At 28.8% G+C, this 12233-nt stretch overlaps 1 protein-coding gene across 1 annotated transcript; it reads left to right on the top strand.

The window, feature by feature from the left end:
* The first annotated feature begins 681 nt into the window (after positions 1–681).
* Positions 682–8644, top strand: LOC145031155 (wall-associated receptor kinase-like 2). Its single transcript, XM_078979665.1, has 2 exons — positions 682–1693; positions 7410–8644. Exons 1-2 carry the CDS (start codon positions 757–759, stop codon positions 8570–8572), a joined length of 2100 nt encoding a protein of 699 aa, XP_078835791.1. The 5' UTR covers positions 682–756; the 3' UTR covers positions 8573–8644.
* Positions 8645–12233: the final 3589 nt, after the last annotated feature.

Here is a 12233-nt window from a genome sequence, read left to right as displayed (position 1 = left end):
TTTCGTTTAATTGTTTGTTTTTGTGTTAAATACATTTTGTTACAATTATTATATAGTATTATGAACATATAAATATTATTATTAATAGTATTATTAGTATGATTTTTAATTGTTTGTGTCTTAAATATGTAAGAAAAATGATCCAAAAAAAATTTAAGAGTTAATGTAAAATAATAATAATCGGATTAACAATAATAACAATAATAATAATGTAAATTATAAGTCCGTAGCTATTTTATAGCTGTTTTCTTTCGTCGCTATGTCATAGCTATTCCGTATCTAATTAATTAGCTACGCAATCACGACGAATTAGTATCCATAGATATTCCGTAGCCATTCTGTAGCTAATTAGCTAAGGAATAGCTATGGATTCCGTAGCTAATTAGCTACGGACTAGTATCAGTAGCTATTCCGTTAATATATTAAGGCGTCTAATTCTGCATCTAATCCGTAGCGATTCTGTAACTAATTAACTACCAAAATTTTTCATAGCTCTGTAGCAAAACTTCCTATTTTCTAGTAGTGCCAAAATAGCCATCAAAATCTTATCAACGTGTTGGAAGTTTTTTCTGGACTTGGCCCGCGTTGATTAATCCTTATAGGCTTATACCTACAAACTTGATTGCAATCTCAGCCACTCGTTTTTTTGGAAGAAAATGGGAGCAACGGTGGTTCCCGTTGACTCAAGGTCAGCTAAGGATTAAATTTCTCCATTAAGTAATCCAATAGACACGGCATTCGAGCACAGAAATTCACATGGTTATGATTGTTATACCTATCCTTATATTTTTTCTTGCTTCAAAGCCTTTAATCGTCGTTTTAAACAGAATGCAGCTCCTTCAAGTTTTGCATTTACTTATCTTGATCTCTTTAACAGCAACAGTAACAAAAGCCGAGAGAATCAGCAAAAAAGGATGCAATGATAGGTGTGGAGAGATATCGATTCCATACCCTTTCGGGATTGGAACAAATTGTTCACTAAACAAATGGTACAATATTGATTGTAACTCCTCGACACCGTATCTGTCTGCACTCAACAACACGGAGGTCTTGAGTGTAAATTCAGAGGACGGCTACAGATCTGGAGCGGTCACTGTTAAGGTCTCCACCACTTTTGATTGCGTGAGGTCTGTCCAGCATAGCACTCCTGTCCTAAGCAACGAGAGTCCCTTTTATATTTCCACTTTTGCTAACAAACTCTTCGTTGAGGGGTGTGGCATTAATGCTGACTTGATGGTGGAGAAGACTATTGTTGCTAGTTGTTCAACGATTTGTCGTAATGATACTGTCAGCGATAGAAACAACTGCTTTGGCATTGGTTGTTGCCAAGCCACGTTTGATAGTACTGATAAGATTTATAGTAGTTATGGTGGATGGTACTATAGTGATCATCAGAATATCAAGACGTTTAGGTTGAATGTAACAGGCTTGGAAGGGCCGGCTGGAGACGAGATATGTAGGTCTGCCTTCCTGATGGACAGTTCATACTTCAAAGCAGGCTTTCCAATTGACAAGAACAGCACTTACGTTCCCATAACACTTTCGTGGTATACAGATACCCAAGACGACAGCAATACTTCTCCAGAATGCAAAAAGTGTAAACTTAATGGAGGGTATTGTCTGCTAAATCTTGACGCGGACTCGGCTACAAGTTGTTATATTTATAAGGGGAGAAATTTAGGTGTCATTCTGGGTAAGCTATTCTCTAACACACTATATGAGTTTAAATTCCTTTCTACTTACTCTCCCATCAAATTCGTGTAGGCATGGTTCAACAACTACTAACCCATTTATTTATTTATTATAGCTTATAAACAATAACCCCAACCATTCATCTGTTTAAGAAAAGGTTAAGTGCTGTTCCGCTGTTTAAAAAAAATAAGTACCTGAATGTAAAAAAAATAAAAATCACTTCACTAACCAAGGTTTGTTAAACACGTATTTTTAAATATCAACTACCTTTCATGTATTACTATTATATTAAATAATTTCTATATTTTTCATGTTAAATTTCAAAATAATTAGTTCAGCATTTTCTTATATATTATTTATTAAAGAATGATCACATATTTACATAAACTATGTATAGCCATCTGGGATGACATATTGGCTCAAATTCAAAGAAAAATAATAATTTGAGGGTTAATGTTCATTAGAATTTTGAAACAACCACACCTTAGATTACTTGCTGGAAAAAAATTCAAATTTTAGTACCCGAAGAAAAAAATCAAATTTTGCTAACTTTATATGTGTATCAAACCTTATATAGTTATGTAATTAACAATTATACACTTAAGATTCATTGTATTTTACATTAATTTAAGAATAAGTACCGAACTGAAATTTATTTACGAAAAAATATGAATTACCGGTAAAAAGGACAATTTGACCTGTTTTTTTTTTTTTTTTTTTTTTTTTTTTTTTTTTTTTTTAGGTTTTTCGATTTTATTACTTCCCCGCATCCATTAAAATCTCATTATTTTACTATAATTTATGAATACGTCTCAAACTAAAATTAAATGATGATTTGACAATTTTTCTATGTAAAATACATTTTACCAATTTATATTTAACCTAGACATCTACTACTAGTCATTAAATGAGTTGATAAGATGGATATTATAAGTTATATAATGTTATGTTTACCGTAAAATTTGATACATCTCATCGGTTCATTTATGATTATGTATCCACGTCAGCAATGGAATAAGTAAAATGTATGTTTCCCGGAAAATTGGCGGAAAATGAGTTGATGAGATGGATATACTAAGTTAAATAAGATTAGATAGATAATATGAAATTTCTTATAAATTTAAAAAATGACAAAATTGTTGCTAGTTTATGTAATTATTGCACTCTTCGTTGGATTTATTATATATCCAAAAAAATATACAATAAATCATAATATCACATACTATGGTAAACATAATATTATATAACCCAACATAACAATCTCATCATCTCAGTTAATGACTAGACTTTTATGTGAGCAATGAAACCGCTAATATATATATATATATATATATATATATATATATATATATATATATATATATATATATATAGCTAAGTTCAATTGAAGAAAATAAAAAAGATTGAAAATGGAGAATCATTCTCAGCCACTCATTTATTTTTGCCGCAAAACCTTCGTCTTACCAGCAAAAATGTGAAAGGAATACAGATGTTTTTCAAACAAAACATGCTTACTTAAACTATGCTAATTATTACCTTAATATATATAAAAACACAGTTTTTTTTGTTTTTTTTTATTATTATTTTTAAGAAACTATTTTTATCGAAAAATGATTATAAATATATCAAAATTCATGATTTTTTATTCTCTACAAATAGACATCTATATTGATATATACTTTTAAGATAAAATAATTTTTTTATATATATTTTCAGCTATCGTTATTCATAAGTGAATAAAATGCATTATATTTTTAGTACGATACATTCGTTATTCAATTATGAATAAAAAATATGATTAATTTTCTTTTTACAGATGAAGTATCATTCATATATAAATATGACATATAATAAACTCTTTACAGCTTACACCAACTCTCGTCACATGTTATATTTACATACGAATAAAACTTGTATTGACTTTCCTCACAAGTTATATTTATATACGAAGAGCACATTTATCATAATTTTGTTACAATTCAATTGTTATTCCTATATGAATAAGTAATTCATATTTTCAAAACACTTCATCTTTTTTTAACATACTACTTATTTATATATGAATAACAAATAAACTTTAACAAAAATCTTAAAAATGTTTTATTACTATATGAATATAACATATTACGACAATTAATATACATTTTATTCATATATAAATACAACATGTGACGAAAGATGATGTAAAAAAAATATTTTATGTAACAAAACTTTATAATGTGTTATATTCATAAATAAACAATACTTAAACTGTAAAAAAGTTAAGCATGCGTTTTATTCATAAATGAATAACAAATATACTTTAATAAAAATCTGATACATTTTTATTCACTTATGAATAACGGTAGCTGAAACTTTAAATTTGAAACTCTAAATTTTTATTTTATTTTATCTTAAAAATATATCAATATGAATGTCTATTTATAGAGAATAAAAAATTATGAATTTTTATATATTTAAAATAAATTTTCGATGAAAATAGCATTCTAAAAATAAAAAAAAATAAAAAAAATATATGTTTTTGTATATATTAAGGTAATGATTACTATACTTTAAAGAAACATGTTTGGTTGGAAAAACACATGTGTATCCGTCTCAAATTCTGCCGGTACGTCTAAGTGTTTTGCGGCAAAATAAGTGTGTGGCTAGAATGATTCATTCATTCTCAACATTTTTTTTTCTCAATTGAACCCTTATATATATATATATATATATATATATATATATATATATATATATATATATATATATATATATATATATATATATATAATCGTTTTAACCTTCCAACGTTCAAACACACTGATTTCAGAATTATCAATTATAAGTCTTCTTATAGAAACACAATACTTGTAAAACTTCTCTAGAATTCGTCTTGATACTTGCAAAAAGAGTTGGAATTATAAGTGAAAATTGTAGAAATTAGAAATGTATTTTGCTCTTCTTCCGATATATTGCTAATATAATTTAAAACTTACACGTAGTAACAATATCCTAGTTATTTTTTGATAAACTTGCTGAATTTTATTTGTTTGTAAATAGAATAGGAATTATAAAATGTAGGCTAAATAGGACAAAAAAACACTAAGTTTATACTAAAAATTAATTTGACATTGTGTATTTTTCAATTTTTCTACAATTTTGATCACTGGACCGGTCATCCCGGTTACTTGCTGAGGTGACATGATGACATTTCAATTTTGATGACGTGTCATGCTGACATAACATGCTGATGTGTCAAAATTGAATTTTTTTTTTCATAAAAAACACTAAGTTTTCATTTTTTTCGATTTTGACACTTAATTTAATTTTCTTTCTTTTTTGGACACTCAGTTTTTTTGTTCCAAATTGAACATCATTTTTTCCAATTTTGTTTAATGTTTACCATTTTCCATTTGAAACCGTGTATATATATATATATATATATATATACATTTTAAACCTTATAAATACATTTTTCGTTTGAAAACCATATTTTTATTTATATACATTTTTTTTTTTATAACATTCAAAGCATAATGTTATGCATAAATATGCATTAGTTATATCATAAGAACCAAACTAACCATAAGCTTCAAATAAGATGTAAAAATTTCACGGGTTGCAAACGTAACATCTGGGCCTTGATCGACTACATGCTTCCTAACCACCAAACTCATTTTAAGTTTGTGTACTTAATATAAAATATGGTTGTCATATAACTAATACATATTTATACATATTATTATGGTTTGAGTGTAATAAAAAAAAAACTTTTATTTATACAAAAGTATGATTTTTAAATGAAAATATATATATATATATATATATATATATATATATATATATATATATATATATATATATATATATATTTATACGGTTTAAAATGTATTAAAAATATTTATGCGGTTTCAAATGGAAATGGTCAATTGAAAGAAAAAGTTAAACTTATTATCAAAATCGACAAAAAAAATGAAAACTTAGTATCTTTTGTGGAAAAAAATCAATTTTGACACGTCGGTATGTAATGTCAGCATGCCACGTTATCAAACTGACACGTCATCGTGTCATGTTAGCAGGTACACGACGGGTTGATCGGTTAAGTGGTCAGAATTATAAAAAATTAGAAAATATATTGGCAAATTTGAAATAAAAAAAACAGTGTCAAATTAGAATTTTAGTGTAAACTTAATGTATTTTGTGTTGTTTACCCTAAAATGTATGATAAAATGTAAATTCGTGTTTAAATTCAAAGTACTCAACGCATGTTTATTACTTTATATTTTGTAATATTTATTATTTTTTTAAACTTAACGAGTTTCATTTAAACTATAAAAAGGTATCAAGGTGATATAAACTGAATTAATTATTAATCTTAATAAAATTATTTTCCTATGAGTTTATATTTCTTTATGATACATTTTATGTTTTTGGTTTGCTATATAATTTTAAAAAAAAAATCATTTACTCGAATAATAAAATAATTAGTAAAATGAAAAATAGCAAGGTAAACGTAGAATTTAATATGTATTTAGGATACATTATATGATTCTGATTCCTTAATTTATAATTATGAAAAATTCATTAAGTTTTATGAAATATAAGTAATATAAAAAACATAACAAAGCAAAGATGAAAGTTGTAGTAACAAATGAAGAAATTTCACTACACCCAATAAATATATATATATATATATATATATATATATATATATATATATATATATATATATATATATATATATATATATTCAAAATATTCCAAAAAGGTAATAAGAAATGGTAGAAGATTATGATATTTCAAGTTAGAGAAATTAAATATATTTTTTATTATCTTTTGTTTTTATTTATTTTTTTCTATTTATTTAAGATGATTATATGTTTACAAGTTTAACATTATAATCAAAGTTAAATTAAATTGCATGACACTTGTCATTATCTTAAATACATAAGAAGATAGTTTGAATAAAAATTAGAAGGTTATTTTATTTCTCTTTAGGTTAAAAATAGATATAAAGCTTAGAAAATCAATAAAATATTTGCTATTATTGTAAAATGTAAATTATATTACTGATATATCTTTATTAAAAAAAAACAAACATAACAATGACAAAGTTTAAAACACCAAATATTTACTTTGTGAACACTCGTTATCCTATCAATTTTTTTGAACAACTAAATACTTCATTAAAATCTAGCAAACAACTAGCAAACCAAACCAATTAAAACCAACTAGCTAAAAGAGGATTTTAAACTCCAACTAACCGACACTTTTTTGTCCTACTAGAAATTCAAAGAAACAAATACTCAACTACAATATCAAAAACTCTACCTTCCATCGCGGGAGAAACGCCAAACACAAAATCATTCCTGTACCATTATTGGACCCATATTAACACACACATAATAGCTTCTAACACTTTCTTTTTCAGAGCCCATACATGTAACTGCTTAGTCCATTCAAACGCATCATCTAGAGTTTCCACCAAAGGGACTTCAAAGTCTAACTAAGAAAAACCTTCTCCTAAACTAACACCGAAGTGGCACACTTCCATAACACATGATTAATGACCTTCGGATATTCCAAACACATTGGACACAAAATATTGCAAAATTTAACACCTTTGCAACTATTCTATCAAATTTATGTTTTAAAGACTAAATAGTCTATACTGCTAATTGTTGAATGTGTTTAGGTACTTATGTTAATTATTGTATTGTATGTTCTTCTTTTAGGTGTTAGTATAAGCATGGGATTGCTTTTCCTAATGGTGATCGGCTATGCATTATACAAAATAATCAAGAAAACTAAATCTAAGAGAAGGAAACAAAGGTTTTTTAAGCGTAATGGTGGTCTCCTTCTTAAACAACAACAAGCAACTGATGTTGATGAAACCATACTCTTCACCTCTAAAGAATTGGAGAAGGCTACTGACCATTTTAATGAGAATAGAATTCTTGGTCGAGGTGGTCAGGGTACTGTATATAAAGGTATGTTAGCAGATGGACGGATCGTAGCAATCAAGAAATCAATGGTGGTTGATGAAAGTCAAGTAGTAGAGTTCATCAATGAGGTAGTCATTCTTTCACAGGTCAACCATAGAAATGTGGTCAAATTATTAGGATGTTGCCTAGAGACCGAGGTCCCACTACTTGTCTCTGAGTTCGTCTCAAATGGTAATTTATATGACCTTATTCAAAATGAAACTGATGAGTTTTCATTCTCTTTATATATGAGATTACAAATTGCTACCGAGATCGCAGGAGCACTTTCTTACTTACATTCAGCAACCTCCATTCCGATATACCATAGGGATATCAAGACAACTAATATACTTTTGGATGAAAAGTATCGAGCAAAAGTTTCTGATTTTGGTACTTCAAGGTTGGTATCAATAGATCAAACTCATTTGACTACATTAGTTAAAGGGACTTTTGGTTATTTGGATCCAGAGTACTTTCAATCGAGCCAGTTCACTGAAAAAAGTGATGTCTATAGTTTTGGAGTTGTTTTGTTGGAACTTTTGACAAGAGAAAAGCCAATCTCCTTAACTAGATTTGGTGAAAATAGAAGTTTAGCTACACACTTTATGCTAGCCATGGAAGAAGGTCGTGCGATGTCTGTTTTTGATGCAATGATTGTTAAGGAAGGTTTTAGGACCGAGTTGTTGTCTATAGCTAATTTGGCAATGCGATGCTTGAACTTCAATGGAAAAAATAGGCCAACAATGAAAGAAGTTTCAATTGAGTTAGAATGCATTAGATTGTCACATGTTTCCCTTATAGATCAAACTAATGTTGGCCTTGTGAAGCAATATGAGGAGGTATCACCAATATATGGTAAGTCAACATCAACATTGGTGACAATCAGTGACAATGTAGTTGATGGATCATGGTAAATCTTATGCTTTAATTCAGTTAAGCATTAGTTTCTCCTATTACAGTTGTGTCTTGATTAATAATTGTCTATAAAGATTAAAAAAAAAAAAAAAAAACAAGTCATAGGTTGTACTTGTTTTTCCGTCACTTATTTATATTTCATGCTTTTAGTATTACATATTCCATTGTTTAAAATTTGATCGGTTTATAATATATAAATACTATCAACGTTATGTTTGTCTTATCATTAATCTTTACAAGGTTTATTGGTGAACAAATTAAAATTTGCAACAACTAGTTAAAATTCTTGAAACGAACTTGTTGAGGACAATTGTGTTTAGATTTCATACCCATATAACTTATTTAATAATTTAAGAAAATACATGTTTTGATTTGAATCATTGTTTCACATAGTATATATACGATTATATATCAAATAAACAAATGTAGCTTACTGAAGCTAAAGTTGGGTAGTGAGTAGAAATGAAATTATATGATCTTAACAAGCGTCATTATAGTGATTGCTAAAAAACAAAAGATAATAGAAATAATAATAAAAAAAAGATATTTTCTTATACACTCGAAATTCTCCATAATAAATAAAGAACTTTTTGTCACATATCCTCTTCTTCTTTATTTGGACAGACGTCATTTTTTAGAATTTTAGAATTTTCTATTTCCACTTGTCATTTTATTGTATTTTTCATTTTATTAAATTAAAATTCCACATTTGATATTTAAGGTAATATATATGTAAGGTATTTATTAGAAAGAGATTATATATGTAATGTATTCAATACATTAAAGCCTCATTGATTTTAATAATTCAAAATTTTTCTTATTTTTCTTTTAAATTTAAACTTTTCAAATGGTTAAAATTTCATATATATTTTTTTTAAATAAACTCATGTAATACATGATTGTCACACCTAGTTTAGTAACAACTTGAAAGTGTTCCCTCATGTTTCGTGAGGGATGCTGACAAGGTTTTTTCTTAAGAAATTTAAAGGAGTGTTTTTGAAAAAAAAAAACTTCACATCGACATTTTTTGTAAATTACAAACTTATAAGGATTAAGCCTACAAATATCCAAAAAATTTGTGGCAAAACTCCATAATAAAAAAGTTTAGTGGCAAAAGTCCAAAAATCCAAAAAAAATATATTGTTCAATTATAATTGCAGATGTAGTCCCACATCGTCATTTTATTTTCCAAATATAATAAATCCTTTTCCAAACAAATATACAGTCCCACAACTTCATTTTATTTACCAAATGTAATAAATCATTTTCCAAACAAATATATTTTTCTTTAAACATGATGTACAAGCCTTATATGAATTTGGAATCTCATATTGGTAATCATGACGTTTGTTGCAAAGAAGAGGCCATGAAGTGTATTGAATTTTCCTTTTCCTTACTTGCTCCAATCACATGCCATGCATATACAACAAAACTTATTTTCTTGTAAGCATCATATACAAGAATCATATGCGTATAAATTTCTTCTTCAATAAGTTAAACGTTTAATAAGGAAGCATAAGAATTTAATGGTCACATGAAGCTCCCAATTTAGCATTAAGGTATCATATACGATTGGCACACCAATTTATATATAGCAAATAATAATGTACAAGTTTGATATACACATGCAATCTCCACATTTCAATTAAACTAGTGAAGAATCCCTACTTTGCAGGTTTAGAATAGTACCGGCCACACATTCAACTTGAATGTTCTAAATTCAAATATTTTTAATTGCGTTCATGGTGAGCATGTGTTAACAAACTCTTACCTGTTGTGTTTGAGATTTCTTGGCATGTATAATGCTAAAAAATATATAAAACAATTCCTACACTGCATCTTTGAAGTTTAAGAAACAAAGCATGATCTAATTATAACTATAGTCCCAAAATTCTAGCAGGTGAAAAGAAAATTGTGCAACACTTGAAGTCGCTCCAAACCCAAGGGTAAAATCGGATATCTATTATTATTGGGTTTACCTGAACTGCAGTAACAAACAAAAAATCAGTAGTTTTTTTAGGTATTTGTCTTACCATATTCCTTGGTGGCAGTTATTGCAACAATATTTGCCTCACCATTAACTCTAATATATATATATATATATATATATATATATATATATATATATATATATATATATATATATATATATATATATAGAAAGAAATAAATGTATTATGCTATAATACACAAATAAACAAAAGTTTGTTGTTATTTCTTGTGTTTACACCAAGTATTATCGCATAAATTGTACAATACCTTGTCCTCAGCTCTTCCCTTTCGTAATGGGTTCGAGCACCAAAAAGGAAAAAGTTGTATTCTCCAACTTCTTACCTAATTTCCACATTCGCCCAATCTAATGTCCCAATTAAAGAGGGAAGTTTTGATCGGGAAGAAGTAAAGCTTGTTGCCAAAGAGTTGGTATATATATCGCCAAACTAGCAGCTTCTATATATATATATATATATATATATATATATATATATATATATATATATATATCTGGTTTTGGTGTTTGTTAATTCTAACCAATAAAGAACACACCTAATACTATATTTATTTGACATACATTTTTTCTATATCAATCATGAAACTACAATTGATGAAGGAAAAACCACTCTTGAACAAGCCACATATGCCCTTTCACTAGTCTTTGACAAAGATCATGGTGGATTTGTAAGAGGGGTTGTGTAACGACCCAATTTTTTTTTTCGTCCGAAAATTTCATTTTTAAGATATTACTTTAGAAAACATTAATAAATAAAAACATTGTCTAAATAAAAAGAAACATTGTTTGTTCACACCATAACACATTGCAACCATGTTCTCAAAAGCCAAACCGTACATCCCATCAAAATATCAGAGTACAATCCCAGTAAATCTCATAAATGCGGAAACCGAAGAGTGTGTGTATGACGTGCCGCTACCGCGCCGGCTCCTTCCCCTTCGATGCAGAGGTACCTGAAAACAAAACTGTAAACGTAAGCATAGAGCTTAGTGAGTTCCCCCAACGTACCGCATACCATACAAACACATAACATATATACTGCCAGGCTATTCTGGGGTGCCTGACTACCCGGTACGGCCATTCTGGGGTGCCGACCTACCCATACGGCCATTCTGGGGTGCCATCTTACCCGTGTCAAGCCATTCTGGGGTGCTGACTACCCATCGGTCCTAACAACCGATCCTCGGGGACTATTTCACCCCTACTACTACGATCACATATAACATAACAAGCCAGCATGCATACATATCGTCACATACTGTCAGACGTATCTGGGGTGTCTGACTACCCTTCGGTCCGAACAACCAAACTCTACTACTATCACATACAGCATATCATGCTAGCATATAACATGTCAGGTAATAGCGAACTTAGATGATATCACAAAGACAATCATCTATCATACAACTCCTACTGGTGGGTCGGCATTGTGGCCTTAGACCCACCGCTACTGGAAGGTAACTCACCTCAAAGTAGCTGCTGAACTGATCGGGAACTAACTGACTGCTGCTGCTCCGGGAGTCCTCCGGCTGCAATTTCCACGACATACTCAATCAAACACTGCTAACTGTCCTTTAGGTAAAATGACCATTTTACCCCTGGATTAACTCTAAGCCAAAGCTGGAGTCAACTTTCAGTTGACCCGACTCGCC

The sequence above is a fragment of the Lactuca saligna genome, chromosome 2, assembly GCF_052625555.1.
Source record: "Lactuca saligna cultivar CGN05327 chromosome 2, ASM5262555v1, whole genome shotgun sequence".
In the NCBI taxonomy this organism is placed as follows: domain Eukaryota; kingdom Viridiplantae; phylum Streptophyta; class Magnoliopsida; order Asterales; family Asteraceae; genus Lactuca; species Lactuca saligna.
The sequence above is the reverse complement of the archived record's forward strand: the minus strand, read 5'-3'. Positions and strand labels throughout refer to the sequence as shown.